This window comes from Osmerus mordax, chromosome 7 (genome assembly GCF_038355195.1).
Source record: "Osmerus mordax isolate fOsmMor3 chromosome 7, fOsmMor3.pri, whole genome shotgun sequence".
Classification (NCBI taxonomy): Eukaryota; Metazoa; Chordata; class Actinopteri; order Osmeriformes; family Osmeridae; genus Osmerus; species Osmerus mordax.
Window position 1 is genome coordinate 6,356,683 of NC_090056.1, and position 24,520 is coordinate 6,381,202.

Consider the following 24,520-nt stretch of genomic DNA (forward strand, 5'->3'; position numbering starts at 1 on the left):
CCAGGTCAAATCTGTAGGTGGTTAGCTCATGATTTAGGCAGGGATGTAAACAAACACTTAAGAAAACAAGAGCGCCTGAAATTGGACTTGGGCCCATGGGAGGGCCTGATTCCGTGCCAGAAGGTAAACACGCACCACGTTCAGAATGTAGTCCATGAGAGGGATGGGTATCCTCTCCTCTGTGCCAACCACCCTGAGGGGGAGAAGAACAGAGAGGAACGCCGTGGTTACAACCCTCCGACCACAAACACTCCCGCTGGGAACGGAAAGGGATTAAGATAACTGAAAGATCATGCCAAAAGGAAGGATGGGAGAGGGGGGGGGGGGGGGGGGGAGAGGGGGAAATTAAGTAAGGAAGGAAAAAAAGAGAAAAAAAAGAAAGAAAAACAGTGTACTTCCACATCTGTTCAATGTCATACAGTTCAACGGGCACTGACTGTCTGGTGCTCTCTGGCTCCCCCTGCTGCTGGCTGAAGGTGTGCAGAGCCTCCTCCTCCTCCTCGTCCTCACTGGACGCCTCCTCGGCCGCGTGGCTGGAGCGGGCCGGGGGCACGGCCACCGTGCCGTCAGCCTTCTGGATGGACGGCTTCTGGCAGATGTACTCCGGGGCGCGGCCCAGGTTACAGATCTCCTCCAGTAACTGGGGGAGTGGGTTCGTTCATATGACAGTTAATACCCTATACACACACACATACAGGACTGTGCACTGAACGCACAAATTACCTAAAATTAATTAAAGACTAAATAAATATGTTCAATATTGCTCTTTTATACTGCCACACAAATACAAAATACATTTTCACATTCAAGATAATATTCATTGGGTGCTTAATACTTCAGTGCTGTGTGTAGGTATGAAATGCACATTTAAGCTATGAATGCGCCTTGAGCTGGTAACCCATGAAGGGGCATGCGTGTCTGTGGCAGGCTAGTTCACCTTGATGATGGCGGTGGTGGCGTCGGTCTTCAGAGTGGGCTGGTGTCTCATCAGCTCGTCCACAGCGCTGCCCAGGTTCGACGCCGTGTCGCCTGGGGACACAAGCGTGTGCACACACACACACGTCAAGAAATGTTTTCACTTTCAACGACACTACATAGCTACACACACACACACACTCACCCAGCGGGTCGGAGCTGCGGCGGCGGCGCATGGCGGGCAGGTAGTCCGGCGAGAGCAGCACCTTGAACAGGCGCTCGAAGGGCTGACACTGGACGAAGGAGTGCAGGCCACGCGCGTTCAGGCACAGGGCGCTGAACACGTTGGGGAGGGAGCCCAGCACCTCGCGCGTGGCGGGCACCTGCAGAGAGAGAGACTGTGAGAGAGAGAAAAAGGCAGAAAAGAGAGAGAGAGAGAGAAAGAGAGAGAGAAAAGAAGGGGAGGAAGAGAGAGAGGGTGAGAGACAGAGTGGCGAGGGAGGGGTCAACTCGAGGGAGGCAGGGAACCAAAACGCAAAGGCAATGAGGGCCGAGGAGGAGAGGCGGGAGGGGGGGGGAGCAGGAAGAGGACGACGACAAGAGGGAAAACCTAATGGCCAAAGGCTTCGTCCAGTGTTGTGTGCCAGAGTGGAGGTGAGGGATCCGGGTGGAGCATGGAGAGTGGGAGAAAGGTGTGTGTGTGTGTCGTGGGAGGGGAGAGACTGTGCTGCTGTGTGTACGCCCGCAGGAAAGAGAGTGAGAATGTGACATTTAAACATTTTCTAAAAACGTGGAGGAGAGGAGAGGGGGAGCAGTGAGGGAAAATGAGCAGTGAGAAGGGTAGAGTGAGTGGATGAGAAACAGAGAGAGAGAGAGAAACAGATAGAGGAGCAGGAGGAGGGAGGGAGTGCTGGCACACTCACGTCTTTGATGAGGAGGGCATGCAGCATGACATCAGTGAGGCCGTTATCCTGCAGGGAGGAGAGGAGAGACGGCTCCTGGAACACAAACACAGTCACCACCTCCGTAGCTGTGGGGTGGGGGGGTGGAGAGAGATACAGGAGAGAGGAACAGGACAATGTTACAGAATCACCATGGTTTCCAAAGACCAAGTGTCCAGAGACAGCGGAGCTTCAGTAAAGGGGGGGGCAGGGGGGGGGGCAGGCGTGTTATTTATCCAGTCACTTCATGTGGGTGCAGGCCCCTCCTTGGCCCAGTGGACTCACCCAGCAGGAAGAGAGAGGGCCCGTAATACTCGGCATTACTGATGATGTGCTTGAGTGAGGTAGGCAAGGACCCGTCCATTACTGCAGAGAGAGGGGAAGACAGGAGGATGGGGAGACAAGAGGTGGATGGGAGAAAAAACAGGATTTGATTTGCATAGTGGTACATATCTGTGGCCTCGATGCTGCTTGTGGCCTACTGCTGAGGTTAGCTGCCCGTAGCTATGTGGGGGACTTGACTCCTGGGTCAGGGTGTGTATTAGGAGGGGGGGGGGGGGGTGTGGGGGAGGGGCTTACCGTGGCGGATGCCGTCAGAGAAGGCGGGGTCTTGGATAGCTTTCTTTAAGAAGTTGAGCATGGACTTCAACAGAGCGGCTCTCTGGGGGATGCACTGCACACCTGGGGAGAACACACAGGAAGTGTGCATGAACACACAGGGAGTGTGCATGTTGATATTGTGGGACTGACGCGTGTGGAGTATTGTGTGGCGGTGACAGGTGACAGAGAGCAGGTACACGTGTGTGTGTGTGTTTACCTGGTCGCGGCGCGCTGCTCTGCGCCCGGCTGTCTGAGTCGGGCTTGGCGGAGGCGGGGCCGGAGGAGGGCCCCGGGCTGCTCTCCATGGCAACCTCAGACACGTCCATGTCTGTGTCCATGTCCTCAGACTCGGCCGACGCCCCGGGCCTCTGGATCTTTGGCTTGATGACGAAAGGGCACTCTTTCCTGGAAAGGTCCACCTCATGCTGCACGGACAGAGGAGTGTTGGAGGGAGGTGTTAATACAGGCATGTGCTTTGTTGACTTTGAGCAGACGGCTTAGAGGGCTGCGTCAGACCTGGAGGATGACTGTGTGTGTGTGTGTGTGTGTGTGTGTACCTCCAGTCTGCTGATGAAGATGGTAAGGCCGCTGTGGGACTGAAAGGCAGCCATGTCCAGATTGGTGATGAGGTCCACCACCCGGACTGCCCGCGTCACAAAGGTGATCTGGTCCTGCTCGTCCCCCAGGAACTTAATCACCTGCGCGCACACACACACACACAGAATGGACAACATCAGATTGAGTGTTAGCAGACATTAGGACTCGAACACTGCAAGCAGGCATGTGTTGGATAGACGAGGGCTCCATTTGAACACATTCATTTCCCTTTCCATTCAAGGTCTCAACATGTATTGATCAAGTCTTTACACAAGCACACTGGAATATGTATTGAGTAGTGAAGCATTACTTCTGAGTTCTCACAGAGACTTAGAGGTCAGACAGAGGAATCTGAACAGCTGCAGTGGGCAGACAAACCCTCAAATGTATTAACATTTAGCTGAGTGAGTTCTAAATATTTCCAACGATCCCCACAGCGCAAGTTTCTTTTTCAGAAACAGTAGCTAGCTAGTTTTAGTTAGCTTACGTAGCATAATACCCTTAGCAATGCTAAGAGAAACTCTTAGTTACTTGTTAGCCTTCTCATTAGTACATTTTGAAGCCATACTAAAGCATTTGTTGCATAGTATTTGTCTATCGGAAAACATTCAAATGGAATGTTCGAAATCACATGTGATGTTACGCTGTGGGACCCACATTCGATCAATCACATATTTGTAACGCTACTCATTAAATACCTCTTTACAGCCTTAGTATGGTCTCATCTTGAAAATGCTAAACATTTGGCAAAATCTCAACAGAATAACCCTTGACGTGAGCTGTAATCTTCTTCTGAGACTCCAGAAGGCGACAGAAGTGACGGCCATTCTAACGCGATGCTGCAGACTTCCCGACCAGGTCAGAGGGCCGTCAGACCTGTGGGAGTTGGAGGGGCTAAACAGAGCGGGGGTAGCCAGCGTGGCGGCTCACCTTCAGCAGGGCCTCCATCATGCCGCAGGAGACCAGGGCCTCGCCCCCGGCGTCGTAGCTGGCCAGGTGGTAGAGGAAGGAGAACAGGGCCGTGGCAAACTGGTGCGGGTAGGGCTCCATCAGGGGGTCTGGGGAAAATGCAGGCAGGGTGGCAACAACGTCACTTTTCATCTAGGAATCCTTCGATCCATCCAACCATCCGAGATGAAAATACTCCCATCTCATTCGCAGGAACCGTCAACCGCAGACAGAGCCCGGTCCTGAGCGTGTGGCGCCGGCTCACCTATCATGGCCTGTATGCAGTTGCGCACCAGCACGGGCAGGAAGCCGTGGTAGGAGGCGGTGCCGGTGCAGTCGATGATGTTGGACAGCTTGGGCGTCCTCTCCAGGTGCACGATCGAGGTGAGCGTGCGCAGAGACGCTGCCTTGATGTCCTGGTTGGAGGAGGAGGGGAAAGCAGCTTTTAGAGAAGACGCACTGACGCTCAACCGCAATGACACGTTGAAGCCGTGATGGGGGGGGGGGGGGGGGGGTTAGGAATGTCTGTTGAATGCTGAATGCATGTTCAGCATAAAGGGTGTGTCCTTGCAGATCATGACAACACTCCCAATCATTCATGACTTGGCATGACTGCGGAGAACAGTGGGTCCTACTTCACACCTACGCCTGGAATGTGGCGCTGGCCCACCAGAGCGGGGTGGCACAGGGCAGTGCCCGGGACCAAGGGAGAGACAGGCACACAGACGTTCCTTACCACAAGCTGTTTGTCTGTGATCTGCAGCACATCCACCAGCTCCTCTATCAAGCCGTTGTACAGAATACTGTTGGCGGACTCCTGGAGTGCGTTGGAGTAAACTGGGGGGAGAGAGAGAGAGAGCGAGCACAATGATGACTACAGTGGCGTTGGGAGAAGGCAGTGGTTAGTGGTGGAATGTTTTGAAGCTACTGACCATCAACCAACCACGTGTCTTGGCGACACAGCAAAGTATCTCTCTTTATGGTGGTTTGGAGATATGGTACTGGTACTAACCCAGTATGGCGATGGTACTGGTACTAACCAAGTATGGAGATGGTACTGGTACTAACCCAGTATGGAGATGGTACTGGTACTAACCCAGTATGGCGATGGTACTGGTACTAACCCAGTATGGAGATGGTACTGGTACTAACCCAGTATGGCGATGGTACTGGTACTAACCCAGTATGGCGATGGTACTGGTACTAACCAAGTATGGAGATGGCATGTAGGCGCGCCTGTACGGCCTGCAGTCTCTTCTTGTGGTTGGAGAAGCCGTGGGCCAGACGGATGTGTGTGAACAGCAGGGTCTGCTTATCCTTCGGGATGTTGTACATCACCGTCAGGGACTCCATGATCTCAGACGGGCTCTCAGAGATCTGAGGGAGAGAGGAGGAGGAGACGACATGGGGTTAAGGTCATTAGGAGAGCAAGCAAAAGTAGTTTGACTGGGCTTCCATGTTCCATATCTGGTGAGCGACAGCGGCCCCTTACCTTGTCCAGCTGTTCAATGTGGATGTAGTGTAGTGTGTTACTACTAGTCTGCTGTGTGGGAAGAGAGAATTTCACACAAGGGTCAGTAAGAGCCACCTCTGCCAGCGGACAGCTGACACACTGGCCTTGTGCCAGACGAGGTGTGGTGTTTCTCATCACCTTCCTCTCCACTTTGACCTCGGGCCCAGGTTCAGCATAGAACTCAAAGTGTAGCGTGGTGGCACTGGGAGGGTACTTCTGCTCAGGTCGCCAAGGAGACACCGACAGGGATGGGGGGGGGAGAAATAGGCATTAGTGGCATTTAGACAGGGGAAAAAGGGATATTGTTTACAACGTATCAAGCAATTGGATGGGTCATTGGGGGTGAGACGACAGGTGCTCACCGTCATGGGCAGGTCCCTGCAGCACTCGGCCAGGCCAAAGCCATTCTCCTTCCCTCCCCAGCTCTGCAGGAGAAACGTGTATGAAACAGCCACCTCTTCATACAATACCAGTGTCTGTATGGCCAACGTGTAGAAGAGAGCTGAGGGGAGGCGAGGGGTTAACCTGCATATATACCTCGGCCAGGTGCTGTAGACGGGCCAGTAGGGGGGTCCTCTTGTCCGATCCCAGTCTGGTGATGTAGTTGGAGCGCTTGCTGAACACGTAGAGGAGGTTCAGCACCGACAGCACCACCTGCATGTCGCAGGACGCCAGCAGGGTGGTCAGGTGCTGGGAACACAAGAGGAGAACGACGGAGAACGTGAAGGAGGAGCCAAATAAGAACAAGACGAACAAAACGTCTCGGAAGCCTTCTTTTCTGATCGGTGACCAATCACACACACACACACAATCCATGCCTCCTACCTCTATGGAGCTGTAGAGGTGCCTGGAGAAGCTGTACTCGATGAGCAGGGCCGTGAAGTTGAGCACGGCCAGCAGCAGGGCCTTGAGCTGCCCGTTGTCCGGCCGGTCACACACCAGCAGCCACGACATGTTCTCCACCGTCTGGCCCGCGTCGCACAGGATGCCATCGAATCGGTCCAGCAGGTCCACCCAGTGGTACAGCTCACACTGGTGGGCCACGGAAAGGTCAGAAGTTAATGTCTATAGACACTTATAGGCGTCGTTTCACTTGTCATGACAGGGTACTAAGATGAGGTTTCCTTGGTGACCCCGAGGTCAGCTTGATCTCATGTGCTGGGAAAATCCTGCTGTGGGCACTGGACAACCCAAAATGTCGCCACCTCCGTCATCCTCAAACCTGACATTCAAGAGCCTTTTCTAACTGGAACCAGTGGGGGGGGTTACAATGGTGAGACAGGCATCTGTCCTCACCTTGCCAATATTCCAGGTCTTGATGTGCTGCAGCTCCAGCAGCAGTTGCTCGTCGCTGCATCCCTTAAGCTTCTCTATCAGCGTCCTGCAGTCCGCAGGCTGTGGAAGAGGACAGGGAGACAGAGATGAAGACAGAGAGGGATGAATGAATAGCACGAGCATGCGGGTAGCGGTGTCCGAGGCACGGCTCACGCTCTGCATACTCACAGCTTCTGTGGGGGTTTTCTTCAACTTGCTTCTGTCGACCTTCATGGTCGCTACTCTCTATGTGTTGCTCCTGTTGAGACATGAGGGTGGCTCACAGGCAGTCCGTTTGCATACTGAGCGATACATTTGATAAAGTGGTGTGAGATAAGCAAGTCAACATTGATCTCAGGGCATCTCTGTGCCCAGTGTTACTCTCATACATGGCGTTTAAACAGGGGGTTTATACAGATTATTATTATTTTGTAACAAGCAGAAAGAACTTCAAAGAATACTTACAGTAAGTAATTTCACAATACCCACTTAACAGCATGTTTCATTTGCAATACCTGCAACAAGAAAATGTGTTGATTAGATGATCAATTAATGGGATTAAGAGGAACCACAGTAACCAGGGCACCATTTGTCCATGCATGCCTATCCGCATTTTGACTTTAAAATGCTAGAAAAATTTCTCTTATGAATTGTTTGCTTTGTCCAATACAATTCCTAACAGACAGAGCTGAGTGAAAACAATCTGCCCAGTTGTGCAGAGTCTGCACACTCCAGACAGGTATGCCAGTGTGTGTAGGCTACTGGTATATAGGGTCAAAGGCAACTGGTGACTCAGAACAACAACAACAATGTATTATGCCATTGTACCAAACGAAAGCTTGTGAACAATCACAAGGTTGAGGATCAATCTGACCATCAATCAATCCATTCACATTTGAATCACCAATAATTGCTAACCAACAATCCATGTAGCTAAAGCTTATTTCACTTTCTCTCAGCATGTCCCAACATGATCTGATACTCTGTTTTAGGCATGTGTTGTGTTAAGTTGATAGACATTTTACATTTAAGTCAGGTACCTCGACTGATTATTTGGAATGACTAACACCACAACTGCGGACAGAAAAATGCGTTGTTCTTGTGAGGGAACAACACCAATCAAGTGAGGATATTTAAGGGGGCGGGTCTAAATTAGAGCAGAAAAATGTATGACCACAATAGAAAACATTTAGCCATCTGAAAATATGATTCAAGCAATAACTGGCATGGCGGATGTTAGAGATTGGTAGCTAGCGCTTTCGTGCGGTCCAGTGCAGGGACAGATTCAAAACAGAATTCAACACAATGAAGCTGGTGTATCACTAGCTAGATAGCTAAACAAGCAAGCCACGCATTACACTGCTTACCTAGCTAAAACAAAATTATACATTTCAAGTCAAAGCAACAATGAATAAATAGCCAACTATGTTAACAACTACAAAAATCAGGACTCAACAACAGCAGACGTAAGCCATCTAGTGCTAATTGATGAGTAACTTGTTAGCAGCAGTAAGCTTGCTAACGGTAGCAGTAAAATATTGACGTATGTTGGCTAGCTATGAAGCCAGCAAAGCAAAACAGGGCTGCCCATCATGACTGACTTACAGACCAAACTGAAGAGACTATATAAGAACGGTTATTATAACTAGCAATTACGTAGCAGTATTTACTTAGGTAGTGACTTATCAATAATTGCTGGGACTAGTTGCAGGTAGCAAGCTAGGTGGTTAGCTCGCTTGTAGTTGCATGTTGCGTCGGAAGATGTCAACACATTATGAAGACTAATGTCAGCTAACGTCAACCAACAAGGTGCAAACCCTTAAAATGTTTCATTAGATAATGCGATTTCTATGGAAGCTATTGCTATAACTTAACTCCGTCAAATAATCAAGTAATTCTGTACAAGCTAGCTAGCTATTTAAGAGCCACCACTGCTAGCTAACATTAGCCATCCATTATGCATTCCTCAGACTGCTAGACTAGAGCACGCTGCTGCTGTTTTCAACCAATTTAGCGGCCGGCTGCAGTAGACTGCAAGCTAATAGGCCGCAAGCTCCGTGCTCGCCAATACCTGCATTCTCAACAACACACAAACGCACCAACACATACCGCAATCAAAACTCGGATACGGACCACAGTCAACTTACGCTACATCAATGAGTTGAATTGAGATATGACGCCCAGCATTGTGTTCCATCTCTAGACTGCCTATTTCTGCTAGCTAGAGAGGCATCAAGATGCTCGCACTTACCGCACACGCGCTGGCAAGCTAGTTTGTTAGCGAGCTAGCTGAAACGCATAATAACCCGCTGAATCATTCCCCCAATTGGGCCTAACGTGACATTGTTCGAGTTGGTGTATTTCTGTTTTCATTCAGCAATTCTACGTACCAGTATATTACATCTGAAGAGACGATTCATATGTTCAGTTTTCTTTTTTTAATTTTTTATATTTGCCTTGAGTTTAGTGAGCGCGCGTGCCTGCACCATGTTTCAACAAATGGTGTGCAAAAGTATGACCATGCCTGATTCAATTGTTTTGTATTTTACTGCCATTCCCTGTGCATTATATTGTGCATTTAACCTCAAGAGTAATTTATATTCAACTGATATATCGTTATGAGGGACAATTAAATTGTACCGCATACCCAACACAACCAGATATTTCCACTTTCTGCAACTAAACAAATTAGAAAATAAACGTTCCTTCTAATGAAGTAACAATTCATAAGTTTCAGTCACTTAATCCACAAATAAAGAAAAAACAAAATGCCCTAGATAATAGCCAAGCTCTACCTAAGTAACATGAGAGAAAGGCCATCGCCACCAACAAGCAACCACATCTTGCAGAATTAAAACATTTTACTTGCACTTTAAAGGCAAACACTACATGTACATCAATGAATTAGCAAATAAACACTTAAATTATTGCAAATACCCTATCTAACAACTCTACTGGTCTACAGAAATAAGGAGACTTTCAAAAGCTGTCTGAGGAGACATATATATGGCCCTTCACCATGGGTAAATATCTTAAATTTATAAGAAATACATGTTTGCAATAATAACTAAATCCTAATGCTTTTCTTCAACAAATACAGGTTACTTTGAGACATTAATACCTGCTTGTAGTAACCAGGATGGTACATACCAGAAACTGCTTTGGTTTATTAGCTCCATCCTTTTTTCTCCTCTGCTAGTTGTATGGTCTTCTAAAACAATCTGAAAAGGGAAAGACATTTAAATGAGAAACATTTCTGGTAAACCAGAAAGGATTATACACGAGCTCTTGCTAATAAAAAGTGATATATATGGACACTGTACTCATAAATCGCTTTAATGCCATTCAACACACCATAACCAACACAAAATGAAACGGTCAGTTAAATCGCCCTTCGGGTAAGTGATCAAGTATAATCAAGTATACTGTAACAATGCAGGTTCTGTCAACAGTCATGATGACTTCCGTGGTCTATCCATATCATGCCGAATTATTCACTATAAAGACACACCATGGTTACAGTTGAACTTGACCTGCATTGCACTATTTTGTCAGTTAGCTACCTTGCAAGGCCTACATGATAATTGTATGTTGAGAACTGGTTGACCTGACTAAATCGTAACCGAGTAAACCGAATAACTGTCACTTCATTTCACATTCATTATGATCAGATTATTTAATACGTTGGTTGGCTAGCTAGCTATTCAAGATGGGAGTATTTCTGGATGTTTTCAAGCTAAATACCTTATTGTTGAGGGACCTGTCATCTCAATCGTGTGACAGTTCAAACAGCTTGCGAAGTATTTTCACAGGCCTATTTCTTTCCGCAATCTGACAGTGTGGTTCTAGGTAGGGAATTTGCCGGTTGTAAAGTATTTAACTACACGACACAAAGACAGTTTGCAAGCTAACTAGCTAGCGATGAGCAGCAGTATGTGGTGCTAGTCAGTGAGTGAATTTCGCGCGTGCATTAAGCGCACCACAATGCTCTCACAATCGGTAGGATCATGGTCCACGGCTAAATTAAAAATGGCGGTCTACACAGCAGAATGTCCGGACATTACCCTTAAAAGACGCCAATTGTATGGTCATTTGCAGCAAACCGATACAGATAATAACAACAGTAGTTTTTATAGATTACCAATTGAAATCCTTTATCACCTAATGATCAAAGCCCAATGTAGGAATGCCTCTTTTAGCCTACCTTCATGCGTGTTCATTTCACTTCTCCATCTTGCACTACTGAGCAGGACAGGGTTGACTCAAATCTCGCGAGAATCTTTCTGCGCGTCCTATGTCAGGCTAGCTGGGCACTCCCATGCTTTCAAGTACGTACGACATATTGTGACCCACAGATTGGGACTCTAAACAGTTTGCTACAGGCTGTCCCTGTTGAAAATAACCACATAAAACATCACACAAAAGTAATATTCTCAGTGGGCAATCATGTAACAGTAATTATGTAACTAATATTCCAAGTCATCCTTACTTCATACTAAACGACGATGGAGTCTGTAGGCTGTCAACAGTAGGCTACTCTTAATACAACATGAACAAACCTACAATGACCAAAATCGTATTCATTACTTTTCCCTAACTTGATATGAATCAGTCTCTCATTAGGCAATTATGAGAAATAACTACATCAACCAAGGTGCATATAAAGCACATAACACATCTTTGAAAAATATATTTTAATTCAGCTTAACATGAAAATGCATTAAAGCTTACTGAAATCCAGGAGAAAACAAGAAATAAATACAAATTACTCACATTTAAGCCTAACGTAAATACGTCAATGTAAATAATCAAATTTGGTGTATTAACACTTAAAGACCATATTAAACTAGTAACAAAACAGAGATATAAAATAAACCCTGAGAGAAATTGTGATCTGCACCATTATCCACTATTGAAACACAAACATTCAGTATATAAACGTCGGTTTTTTTTGGTCATATGTGTTCTATTGTCAGAGATTAAAGTCAAGCCATGGGTACAAATTTGATGTTTAAAAAAAAAAGGTAATCCAAGAAGATATAAAGAATGGGTGTTTAATACAATGTAAATGTTCCTTGTCACAATAATTGAAGGTTCCTCAAGCACAAACATACAGGACTGTGAAAGTGAAATCTGCATCAAAGCCATCATTCTCTGTGGTATGTCATGATGGAATGAAAACTAAAACCAAACATTCATGCTGCAGTGCTGGCCCATTGTTATGATACCAGGCAACCAATTCAGAAATTTGAGATCAAAATCAATGCCAAATGCATTCTTTCTTACAGGTCAATACTTACACCCATGTCTACCATATAGAGAACATTGACATAAGAGTAAATATGACCATTCCTATTATAAAACAAAACAAAGGAAATGAAACAAAAAAGGGCAGTTATTCAGCACAAACATTTTACATTAACAATACAACATGACAAACTAACCATGACATAATTACTGCATACAAATAAACAAAACTCAACCTTTTACTATTTCATACATTTTGCAAGTGACATTTATGAATATTGTACAAGGTATGTTAAGAAATGTTTTTTAAACATTTTTTTTTGCTTAACTATAAAAAGAAGAAGATTGCAACAATTATTTACATAATGTGAATGTTTCAACTGTTACGAACTTTAATGTCTTTACATAAAATTCGAATTTTGTCCACCAAACATCTGTTGCAGATCAAATAAAAATCCATCCATTATTCTGAAGCTTTAGATCTGTAATGGACACTTGGAAACAAATGATGAAAATATTAGGAACTAGAGTCTATGTTACTACATTACTGCTTTGACCAGATGGCTATAGAAATGTAAATATATACACATAAAAAAAAACTAATTGTCATCTACTTATGAAAGAACAATGTAAAATTAAAAATAAAGCTACTGAACAATCAAACTCTGGGAGAAATTACTTAAATATCTACAACAATTATTGTAAAGATAATTCACAAAATACTTCTACGTGTCAAGAGTGGGCTGGATAGAAACACAACTAGACTGAGATGGGATATAACAATAAACAGATTAACTGAGGTGAGCTGAAAAACTATAATATGAGAAAAATACAGGGCAAGAGTGGGATGGCATGCTACAACAAGCACATAATAAATACCCATCTGTAGATGAATAAACAAAACCAATGTTAATTGTAAGCACGCTAAACTTTCAACATTTTAAACTCCATTTATACTTATCCAAAAGTCGAATTTGGGCTGAATTCTGAATAAAGTGTGTTCTGTTCATCAAGGATTTGCTGTAGCGAGGTTTACAATGTAATTCCACAATAGCTGGCTGATGATCATTAGGTTTAAAAGTAAAGTAAAAATGACCCCTTAAACACATGCACAAGTATTTAAAAGTCAAACCCATAAATCATCATAGACAAATCAAGTACCATTTAGCATGAGTCCATCAACCCCCGACTAAAGTCATTTTCCCTTTTACAAGCCTGTGGCTAAAACACAAAATCTGAAAGTCAAAGGGCATAACAAGATAATCAAATATCAAGCTTGGCATTATTTTCTCATTGACTACATTAACAGTACATGTTTTCTGCATGTACATTCAATTTGTGGGAGTTAATTTCATTGACCAATTTACCGTTATTCAGACATTTTCTCCCTTTTCTTTGCTTTGAGATGTGCATGAATTTGGTCACAACATGCTCTACTATTACAGATATGAATAGAAGGGGAAGCATGGGACCAAAATGATGAGGTTGGTTTAGGGACTGGGGGTTTTGATAAACAGTAGGCCTATATCACAAAATAAGATGCCAAACAGAAACTAAAAGTTAAATAAAACAATATATACAAAATATAAATCAGTCTTTCTTAAAGCGGCTATGTCCTTCAAGCTCTCTTTACTGAAATCCAAATGTCCTCCAGGAATCCTTCAGACAAAAAACCCAAAAGATCTTGCTCAAAGCATTGTTCTTGACTCTCACAGGAGAAGCTTGCCATTGCGATGTATTTTCAGAATTTTCCCAAGTCTCTGTTTTGCGGTTGCGAGTCCTTTTTTTGGACGTTTACCTGAAAAACAGGAAGAAGTGCATTAGCTAACGAAAGAAAACATGTCGCAAGTGCAACATGTGGTGTCCAAGAGTATCTGTGGTACGTACCTTGACCGGCTCCCGCGGAGCCTGGGCTTGCGAGACCTGCAGGGGAGGCTGCCGAGGGAGAGTAAGTGCTGCTGTTCTGGGGGGAGAGGGAGGGCCTCCTGGAGGTGAGGAACACCCCGGGGGCCATGGCCGCGCTGCCCCTGGGTCCTCCTGGGCCAAAGGGGCCCGGGCCGGCTGTGTACTCGTGGTCCAGCAGGCTGGCAGAGTAGCACTCCCTCCTGTCTGGGCTGCAGGCAGCTGGCTCTGGTTCTGGGGCCGATGGGGGCGAGGGAGGGGACGGGTCGGCCTGGGGTGGGGGGGCTGGAGGGGCAGACGGACGCTGCTTTTTTGTGTACTTCCTTTTGGTGGTTTTCTGGTGCTCCTAAAATGGGATCAAATATACAAGTGAATCAACAACGGTTCCAAACGTCCCCTGGTCGATGCCTTGTCCATATAGACGTCGTCAGATTTGGTCACGCCCAGCCAGAATATACACAGGGCACTCCTCCTACCTGTTGTGCCAGCTTAGCAGCGGCTGCCGCCAGGCCGGTCTCCACAGACGCCACCCTGGCCCCCTCCCTCACTGGGCGCTCCTGTTTTGGGAGGGTGGGCTGAACCCGAGCTAGAAGAAACAAGGGAAATATCAAGGAGGGATTAAACAGAAATCTTCCTTGATAAAACAGTTTGTTTTTGTGTTAAAAAAAAAAAATTAAAGTCTTGTACCTTTGGGGCTCCAAGGTGTATCGTCCCAGTTCCTCTTCCTCTTCATTTTGGCTTTGTTGGCGTGGTCTTCCTCGTCAGACTCCAGGGAGGGGTAAACTGAAAAACAAAGATGGGTTAGAGTACGTTTGGATAAAAAGGCATGTTGGACTTAATTATCTCCATCATTAACAGTGACCAACTGGGCTGTGAGGAGCCGGTTGCCTCAAAGGGCCGGTAACCTGTCAGCAGAAGGGGTGTGTGTGTGCATGAGAGCAGATTTCACCACAAACCATGCCTCACCATAGTCAGAGTCTTTAAAACAGGTTCCCAGAGTCTCCTGCTCGTCTGGGCTGTCCTCGTCGCTCAGGTGGCGCGCTGGCCGCTTGACCGGACGCTTCCCCGGGCGCTGGACGGTGCGAGGGAGGGCGCTCTTCTTCTCGCCGCCGCCTCCCGTCTTCTTGGCTCCTCCGGTCACCCACACCGCCCGGCCCCCTTTGTCCTTGACCACACCCAAACCTTCAGACAGGCCCCCGGAGATGGAGAGGGGGGAGGAGGAGGAGGAGGAGGAGGAGGAAGGAGGGTTGGCCATCGACAGCATGCCCTGGATGGCGTCACGCGTGCTGGGGGAGGCTGGGGCTTCCTCGCTTAGAGGAGAGAAATGACACGGGTGAAAACCTGACCAAAACTCAAACGGGCCAAATTAGTGAGTTGATTTCCAAATAAAAGCCACGGGGAACACTGACTTTGTCTCAGCCAATAATTCCTTTTTATTCTAATTGAATGGCAACAAGCAGATTCCCAAATGCAATATGTGAAGATGACAAGCCAAAAAACTTTTTATTTGATTTTTTTATTAGTCCATCTGTAGCTGGGTATTCCTGTTCCATAAAAGCATCGATAGTCAACATGTTTTAAATGTGTTTGTTTATTGATAATTTGATCATCTACACAATCCCCAGGGAAATCTCTGAATATTTAAATATCGGGCCACAGTTTGAATATTTAAATCCAGGAGGGTTATGCTGAGTATAGAATGTCAATGAGCTCAGGGCAGGCGATGCCAGGACCTACCTCAGAGCAGAGTCCAGCCCTGCCACCTGCTTGCTGGCCTTCAGAAGGTCCAGAATGCCCCCGGCGCCTCCCTTCACCCCATGGACGGTCAGGGTCTCCTCGTCTGTGGTGTAATCCTCCTACAAAACATAAATAAATACAAATTAAAAAGGAAAAACACCCAACGTCTCTGCAGCCTCATTGGTATTCAGACGCAACACGGCACACTTTTGTTTTAAGTTAACGTGTTCAACAAACACAATATAAATGTGGTTGGTTTTGATGATGTGTGTGTTACGCTAGGTCACAGCAAATTTGCCTCCGTTTTGTATGTCTCACCTCAATGTCGAAGTCCACTTCTCCTGGCTCCCTGATGCGATTAGGGTCGGAGCAGGGCTTGGCTCTGGGCAGCTTTCTAGGCAGACCTGAAGGAGACACACCGGTTGAAACACCTCTCAACACCCCTGTCCAAGCGGTTCCTCAACCTTACAACAAGGTTGCCAGGTTGCCTTCAATACAGAAACTCAGGGGAGTCTTTGAAATAGGCTAAACTATTTGATCATTATCAAGAAGAATAGCCAAAATTGCATTCATTCCATAATGGAACTAGAGAGGATACAATTTCTGGGGAAATTGTAGGGTGTGCTTGCTTGCGTCGGTTGCACAGGGGTCTGTATATTTTATATAAAAATGCATCGGGCCTACTTATTATTTATAAAGATTACATAGATTTAAAAGCATCTTTTTTTTGCTGCTCATTTACAACTCAAAATATGAGTGAAGTGTAGAATGAAATATGATGTCTTCTCATTTCCCCTGCAAGAGGCAGCTGACAGGCTGAATCAAAACGAATACATTTGGCAGACCGGTGTACAAATGGACCTAATCTCTATGACTTAAACGTCCTTTTAAGTTGTCCCTTCTCGTGATATTTTCAGGCATTTAGACTACTCATATTGCATTCATTCATTAATAAAGAACCCCCTTTTAAGATTATTGTACGACTTTACCGGCAGAAGATAGAATCGCGATTCAAACAGTACCATCTGCTAACTGAAAATATGCCCCCAAAAACGTAAATAAGCTTGACATTTATTTAGTGGAAAATAGCTCATTCATAAAAAGCTCACTGGTAGCGATCATTGTCAGTAACAACTCAAAATGCGATATAGCCCTGTGTGGAGAAGCTGCCCCGGTAAATTCTACTACTACAGTACAGTACTAGACTACTGCTGTGTTCGTCTTGATAGCGATTGCGTTGGTTGAATTCGATTAAACGTTCCGTTGTACGGTTTAGGCTGAAATTAATTATTTTCATGAACAGATTGACAAAGTTTAGGCTGTGGCAATGAAGTTCAGGTTAGTAGTCAGATAGTTTCCCTACTGAAAGACTTTTGAGTAAGGGGAGTGCCGAACATGTTCTGTTGCCGTTTGACTTAAACAGCTGAGGAGTTGTTGTTAGCTACTCACACTAGTGTCTCGGGTACAGTAGGCTACAGCGTTGCAGTGAGCTACACTGGTTTGAAACCACAGGTAATGGTAATTTCACCAACAAATCGTTTTCTAATGTCAGAATAAATCCTACAACGAAAATGTATATGTGAGGAATGTTTATTTTAACGATTGAAAACAGATAACGCTACATCATAGACCACTGTAGTATGTGTTGCCCGGGAAACACAGGCTAATGTCATGATGCTAATACTTCAGTGAAATAGTAGACTACTGTTTCCGAAAGTTTTCTGCAGCTGCCTTGCAGTAAAGCTATAGTTAGCCTAGCTATCCCCCAAGTTAACAGATGTGAAACGAATGTTCTGGCAAAGGTAGTCACGCGTGTTTTCGTGACGTTAGTGACGCAGTGACGTTAGTAACGTCAGTGACTGTGGCTAGCAAATTAGCCACCGTTAGCTTCACTTTTCGCCACAAAAACTTAACTTACGCTTAAACCATGCAACGGAACGTAAATTCCAATAGAAGCAACTCAATCGCTACCAAGACGAAACTTTTGACACCTACGTTGTCTATGTAGGCCAAGTATTTACTGAGTTTTAGGGGGGCAAAAAGAAATAAAAATAAAAATAATAATAATAATAATAATATATATGTGAGAGAACAAAGGTTGTGCTCTCGCCGAAGGCTTGAGCACACCCAATAAAAGCAAGTGCACCACGGTGTAAGTGCATTAGTGTACTGGATCCTTCCACTGCACAGACCAAAGCCTCCTTCTCACCACTCAGCTTCTTCTTGCTGGACCCTGCGGACTTGCGTCGAGGTGGCGGAGTTTCGTCTATCTGCAACTCATCTTCCGACTCAAAGTCGGAGAGGCTGGAGCTTGTGCCCAGGTTCTGGTAGAGGGGGGCACTGCCCGCCCCGTTACTGCTGCCAGAACGCCCCCCCTTCTTCCTGCAACCAGAGACAACACTGTGTAAAGCAGGGGATGCGTCAGAGAAGATTGTATTTTCATACGGTGGAAGACCCTGTTGACCTCGAGGGCTCCAATTTCAACCAGTGTGTATGAACGTGAGTTTTCTCAACGCCATGTTGTACAAACTCTTACTCACCCCTGAATCTTGCCATTGGTCAACACCAGTTTTAGCTTGCTCTTTTTCAGCTTGCCTTCAAACTCTTCCATCGGTAGCTCCAACTGGAGAGGGGAAGAAGTGAAAAGTACATGTTAAATAGATGAGGGAAAAAAGGCTGAACAATCGCAGGTGCCCAAAGACATTGAGCTCATGTTCTGGATGACAGGTCCTACCTTGTTCTTGTTTTTGGACTTGCCAGGTTGGAACTTCTTGAGCGTGTGTTTGGTGTGGATCTCCAGGAGGTCCAACTCCCCGGCCTCTGCCTTCAGTAAGTTCTTCTGGCCCTTCTTCTTGGGCCCCGGGGAGCCCACAACTCCCCCTCCTCCATCCTTGGGTTTGGGGCCTCTCTTTTTGCCGGGGGGCCGGCCGGAGTTCTGCGCAGCTGTCAGGGGAGCCTTGGACAGGGGGGAGGGGAAACTGGGCAGTCCGGTACGACCAATGTTTTGCTGAAAGATGTCCTGTGACAGAGGGAGGAGAACAGTTGTTTGGGACTGACTGAAATGTGCCCACATCAATCATTACATTCCGGGAATATAATGGTCGGGAAAAGGTTCAGAAGACGCATGACATCTGGGCTTACCTCAACGAGGCGGATCTCCTTGGCCAGGTCTTTCACCAGCTGCTGAGTCTTGATGGTTTCTGGGATCTCCACCTCGTGTTCAGAGAGTGCCTGAACAGGGCCAAGCACAGTGTCAAACATTTCACACACACACATTCCGACCAAGGTGCTGACAGGTTGTCAGGAGTCCCACTGGACTGACCTCCTTGCGGGTCCAGGTCTGGAATGCGTTGTTCAGAGCCTTGGCCCCGAGGACCAGGTAGGTCGCAGGATGTCTGCGGTTCTCCCTCAGACCTGGCAAACACACCGGCGGAAGCTTGTTGAAGCGACAGTAGCGTGGCTGGACCCGCTTTTTTTTATTTTTTTTTATGTCCATTCACCAAACCAGTGTACAGGACAGTGGAGGGGGATGATGGAAAGCAGTAAATACTCTGATCCGAGATGAGATCAAATGAAAACTCACCCCTGAATGTGTCAAGGAGGTGCTTGCCGACATACCAGCACACCGTCTCAAAGTTGGGGAACCTGAACAGGTCGGCTGTACTCAGCCTCTTCTCTATCTCGTATGCTCTGGTGAGGAAACAGTGTACATCATCAGCTAAGGATTACTATGATTTAAAAAAGGTACTAAACAAAAACAAACACAACAGGTAAAGTGTTGGTCCCACGTTTCAAGGGCTGAAATAAAAACATGCCGGAATTTCATACACACAAAAAAAAGACATCTCTTGCTAAATCCACAGATTAGGGACCAATTCTCTTATTCAATGGAATTTCAACAGACTTCTTCATATGACCTTCAACCTTTAAAATGGTTCATATGTTTTGTTCAGCATGTAAAAGGGGCATACCGGAGCTGCATTTCAATGTTGAGGCTATGCAGGAAATTCCCACCAAATGCCAGGCAGTCTACAGGAGTGAGCACAGCATGGATCCACCCTGAAACACAACACAGAAACACACCAGATTACAACCACTGATGAGCTTGATCTGAAACACTCCAGGCACCTCAAGCAGGAATCCCTCAGACCTCATAGGGTCTATCTCCCATAGATAAATAGGGTCGCTCTCCCATAAATAGATAGGGTCTCTCTCTCAGACTAAAAACCATTCCCAGTGAACGATTGTGATGTAAATTGTTAAAACAGATGACAAACTGCATTTGTGTGTCCACGAAACAAGCCCAAAATGCAGAGTTGGCATGACCATGCCCCCCTTGACGAACATGAAGGTCATAACAAGGCAATCCCCTGACAAGGTTGGTGCTTACCTGTTGGGATGAAGAGGGTGTTTCCCTGTTTGAGGGAGCACTTGTAACACATGTCCACTTGGTCGCCAAAGAACATTTCGTTCTGATTGGATGAGGAGCTCCAACGTTCAAACAGTGCCAGGTTGGCAGGTGTGGGGGAAATAAGGTAGAAAATCTTCTCACCCTTAAGAGACACAGATAGAGACATTGCATAAACAGGAGGTCAAGATATACAATAACTGTCTGAACACAATGACGATTCAGACTTTTGAACAAATTAAAAACAACCGGAAGGATGCTGAATTAAACGGGGCTTCCCACCTTCTCTATCCCACTATCTTATGACAAGTCATGTTGCTGGGAGCGGAGATCTGCAAAGTATGCATGTCATGTAAACCCTTCAACACTTCCAGAAAGAGGTGGGCTTAAACTTAAGACGGCCCCCTATCTTCCAGCTCAGAGAATCAGTGATCTCCCCCAAAGTCAACGTTGAGCCAGGAAAAAAAACTTTGGGAGATTAAAGTCTGTAACCCATGTTTCACACTGTTTACATATTGATGAGGGCTACACCCACGTTACCCAATCCTTTGCCCCATCAGTCATCCAATCCTTAATGTAGTTCTTACACTGCCCCCCCCCCCCCCCCCCCCCCCTCCTTCCTTACCCTCAGGACATGGTACCACACGGAGGTGCCTCCGAAGTCAATGTGGAAGTCTGTGTAGCTGTCCTTCACACCCATTAAGCAGTACTTCTGGACATTGGGCCTCTCGAACACAGACTCTTCAGGCCAAAGGTTCTCCACCCAGGAGAGCTTCCTCACGATCTTTGGAGTTTCCACCAAGTTGGACAACCTTGGGGGAGTAATTTGTATTTGAGAAAAAAACAAACAACTGCTACTCAGCCCTTTTGAGACTTATTACAGAGTACCGCCAACTCAGCTTTAAAAAACTGCGGTAGAAGAGTCTGGCACTTTTAGGATGCCTCACTTTAGTAAGTGATGTAGGTTTATTGATGGGCTTGAAGACACATGCCAAGTTGCATTTAAGAGTGTCTTCCGACATCTTCCCAGACGGTACGAGGAGGCAGCTAAAGAGGGTTGTTGTGGTGTACCTGGTCTCAGAGAACTCCAGGCTGATGACGTTGAGTGTCCGCTCTCTGTTGGGGCTGTTGTAGTACTCCACAAAGTCCCCCAGACGCATCTTCAGGTCACACTGGCGGGACACGTCGATCACATCTATCTCTTTGTCTGCGCCTGAATTCGAGCAAATCAAAGTTCCGTACAACTTTTCGAGCTTTAATCCAAAAACGGACATGAATTGCATTCATTTATACAGCAGCTAGTTTTGATTGGAGCGCTGATTGAGAGTAAAACAGTGCTGGGACTTTTAACTATACATGTATCACTCCACCATACACACATGATTAACTATACACATATCACTCCACCATACACACAAGTTATATTAACTATACATGTATCACTCCCCCATTCCAACGACTGTTATTTAACTTGTTATGTAACAAGTAACAAAGTTTGCAGTGCAAAATGAACATATCTTCACTGGTTGTAGATACATACATGTACGTGTACATGATACCAGGACCTGCAACATGTAGACCTACACAGTAGCAAGATAATGTGCAGAAAAATGTGTGTTGCTTGGCAACAGTTCAGCCAGTCCAGTAACAAAATTATAAAATTAACACTATTTGTGTTGGCGGAGCCAAATTAAGTAACAAACAAACCATAATCTGTTGTCGCTTATTACTGTTTACTAATAAATGGCGCATGTAGGATTGTTGCATAAAAGCAATATCACACTTGAGTTCATGCTGTTATACCGGAATATCAGCACAGCAACATAACAGCCGTGCTGACATTCAGTATGACAGCCCTCCCTCTTGAGTGATATTGCTTAATCAGACACGACAGTATCGAGTAGCAATGCTTGTCTTTTTTATCTGTACTGTGTAAGTGCTGTATTTTGTCTGGTTTTTATGTTGTGAGGTTTTCTAACTGGACTCTTAAGATTTCCTTGGTAAGCAGCAGGTCTGGTCCCTTCAGGTGTTGGGACCCGAGGGGCAGGTTTACCTATGTAGTGCTCCACGTCGGTGACGCTGAAGGACGCAGGAGGCAGGTTCATGCCCAGTCCGTCTCTCCTGAGCACCATGACGGGAACGCTGAAGGAACGCTCCTCCAGGAACTCCACCGTCAGCTGGGCCCCTGACGGCTTCAGCAGCACCTCGTCCGCACTGTGTGGAACACGCAGACACACACGCACGCAGACACACACGCACGCAGACACACACGCACGCAGACACACACGCACGCAGACACACACGCACGCAGACACACACGCACGCAGACACACACGCACGCAGACACACACACACGCAGACCATATTATAAGCAAAAGAATATTCTCTATTGGGGAATGTTTGCAATGTGTATTCCCATGCCACGATGCTAAAGAACCAAAAGCAGGTCTGTGATCCTTACTTTGGGAAGGTGCGGCTGCGTAGCTCTCTAACAAACTGGGGGCTTCCTGTCTTGACTGGTCGTCCACCGTCTCTTCCTCCGGCTCCTCCGGAGTCGGCCTGCTTGCTCGACCCTCTGCGCTTCCGCACTGCAAGACATGCAGGGTGGAAACGACACAGAAAACTCCAATTAATTCACATGGCTGGTTGAAACTCACAGCCTGGTTTGCACAGCAGCCTGAATTCTGCAGAGAGGGATATCCACACGTACCCACGCAGGGTAAAATAAAGACTAACAATGGTGGACTGAGATAAAAGGAAGGCAGGGAGGTCAATTCAAAGAGAAAGGACTTACTGACAGACGGCCCGTGGCTGACCTGACAATTGGGGCAGTGATACAGGTCAATCTCTGCTGCTTTATCCTCCTCGACACCAACGCAACTACACAAAACACAGCATAGCACATTTTACTCAAGTGCAATTAGTCACACGTGGGGTTTTGAATACAAACCCCTGACAACATGGTACAGCTCTCTGAAATGTCAAACAATTACCTTCCATGGAACCAGTCTTGACAAATGTCACACTCAATCATGAAGCGTGTGACATCATAGGGTAGGCGACACAGACAGTATACGGGTACAGACGCCATACCGGGTTTGTATGGAAACTAGATCTGTACTGTCAGATATCAGTCCACTCTTGATAGAAACAGACCTACACAAAAAAGGGTCCAAGTAGTTTGACAAAAGTCAACACTATGTTATGGTTGCATTGGAGTCTAGATCAAACTAGTGCAGAAGGAGCACAGATGAACTGCTGCTGTCACTTCACTTGATGTAGGTGCCTCTTGCCAAACATGGTACAAAACATTCTCCAGAGTTAGGTGCCTATGGGAGAGAGAAACAGACTGATGAGTTGATTATTTGCTAAGAGTTGTCAGCACTTACATGGAGCCATATATAAACAAAACCACATGCGTAAACACTTCCCAATACAAGATGTCATGTATACAGAAGTTATACTAGCAGGTCCAAGCTGGACAGGGAACACACTCTGCGGGGCTATCAAATACTCAATCTACATTTACATTTAGTCATTTAGCAGACGCTCTTATCCAGAGCTATAGATCTGGATATCTGAATCTATAGAAATACGATAACTAGCTCGCTTTTGCTAAACTGAATCGAAACGATGCTAGCATATATGAAATGATCTACCTAGCAAAGTTAGCAGGCTAGCACTACTCGTTGTTCGACCGGCCAGTGAAGGAGCGCTAACGTTAGCCTATCGACTTAGCAACAAGCAATGGCTATTAGCTAGTAGTCTAACTGTGCTACAGTAGCCTAGCGTACTGTAGCTAAACTAGCAAGCTAGCCTTTTTTAGCTTAAGCTTGCTAGCTAGTAAACATAAAGGTAATTAAATACAACTACTATACATTACATTAGCAATGCACTTAAATAGCAGTTTGCTTCCGAGACATATATATATTCACTTTTAAGTCGTAATTAATCAATATAGAGAAAACATCACACATTATTCCTTACGGCAATTTCTTGTTGCGGAGCGGCCAAGCATTCGGTTGTAAGCGGTTGTAAATCCTTCCCCAAAGGCCGAGGATGAAGGCGGCCTTCTTTATTAGAAAAGTATTCAACAACAACCGTTACTATATTTCCTAATCAACCAAAACGATATCAAAGTGTGTAGTTTAACACCAAAAGTTATCAATTATACGATCAAATAGATAAAACCCTTTATCGGCAGCACTATGCTTGTAAAGATCACAGAACTACACATCCAGCAACGCCATTTCAAAGGCAGTATTTGGTAGACTGTCTGTTGTCAGAGAACAATAAAGTTGTGGCTGGTGTATGAAGCTGGAGCAGAGAAGACGAGGATGGATCAGCCAGGATACAATCTGTAAACCAGTTGAGCTCTGTCACTCTTGCAGTAAGTTT

General features: G+C 45.9%; 2 protein-coding genes across 3 annotated transcripts in view; both read right to left on the minus strand.

Moving 5' to 3' along the window:
- Positions 1-11,077, minus strand: part of huwe1 (HECT, UBA and WWE domain containing E3 ubiquitin protein ligase 1) — a 38,661-nt gene extending 27,584 nt beyond the window's left edge. Inside the window, exons 1-23 of the mRNA XM_067240699.1 lie at positions 11,033-11,077; positions 9,979-10,049; positions 7,294-7,343; positions 7,018-7,087; positions 6,811-6,909; positions 6,340-6,546; positions 6,052-6,204; positions 5,877-5,939; positions 5,653-5,730; positions 5,494-5,541; positions 5,210-5,378; positions 4,738-4,838; positions 4,267-4,417; positions 3,984-4,111; positions 3,014-3,154; positions 2,674-2,881; positions 2,436-2,537; positions 2,142-2,222; positions 1,839-1,945; positions 1,121-1,298; positions 938-1,029; positions 438-640; positions 136-193 (exon numbers count right to left, since the gene is read on the minus strand). Of these exons, the coding sequence (XP_067096800.1) occupies positions 136-193; positions 438-640; positions 938-1,029; positions 1,121-1,298; positions 1,839-1,945; positions 2,142-2,222; positions 2,436-2,537; positions 2,674-2,881; positions 3,014-3,154; positions 3,984-4,111; positions 4,267-4,417; positions 4,738-4,838; positions 5,210-5,378; positions 5,494-5,541; positions 5,653-5,730; positions 5,877-5,939; positions 6,052-6,204; positions 6,340-6,546; positions 6,811-6,909; positions 7,018-7,062 (2,412 nt within the window). The 5' untranslated portion in view covers positions 7,063-7,087; positions 7,294-7,343; positions 9,979-10,049; positions 11,033-11,077. The remainder of the gene's footprint in view (positions 1-135; positions 194-437; positions 641-937; positions 1,030-1,120; positions 1,299-1,838; positions 1,946-2,141; positions 2,223-2,435; positions 2,538-2,673; positions 2,882-3,013; positions 3,155-3,983; positions 4,112-4,266; positions 4,418-4,737; positions 4,839-5,209; positions 5,379-5,493; positions 5,542-5,652; positions 5,731-5,876; positions 5,940-6,051; positions 6,205-6,339; positions 6,547-6,810; positions 6,910-7,017; positions 7,088-7,293; positions 7,344-9,978; positions 10,050-11,032) is intronic.
- Positions 11,078-11,868: 791 nt separating this feature from the next.
- On the minus strand, positions 11,869-24,373 carry phf8 (PHD finger protein 8). 2 transcript variants are annotated; one of them, XM_067240737.1, is made up of 23 exons: positions 24,110-24,373; positions 23,396-23,451; positions 23,116-23,278; positions 22,915-23,002; positions 22,584-22,717; positions 22,176-22,336; positions 21,194-21,335; positions 20,748-20,934; positions 20,105-20,267; positions 19,686-19,773; positions 19,298-19,404; positions 19,037-19,128; positions 18,856-18,945; positions 18,449-18,733; positions 18,255-18,337; positions 17,924-18,096; positions 16,033-16,118; positions 15,715-15,833; positions 14,944-15,287; positions 14,665-14,760; positions 14,454-14,563; positions 13,963-14,323; positions 11,869-13,873 (listed from the first exon to the last, which is right to left on the minus strand). In XM_067240737.1, exons 3-23 carry the CDS (start codon positions 23,211-23,213, stop codon positions 13,785-13,787), a joined length of 3,096 nt encoding a protein of 1,031 aa, XP_067096838.1. In that variant the 5' UTR covers positions 23,214-23,278; positions 23,396-23,451; positions 24,110-24,373; the 3' UTR covers positions 11,869-13,784. The 2 variants fall into 2 exon arrangements, with proteins under 2 accessions (XP_067096838.1, XP_067096837.1); XM_067240736.1 differs by having other exon boundaries at positions 23,116-23,451.
- Positions 24,374-24,520: the final 147 nt, after the last annotated feature.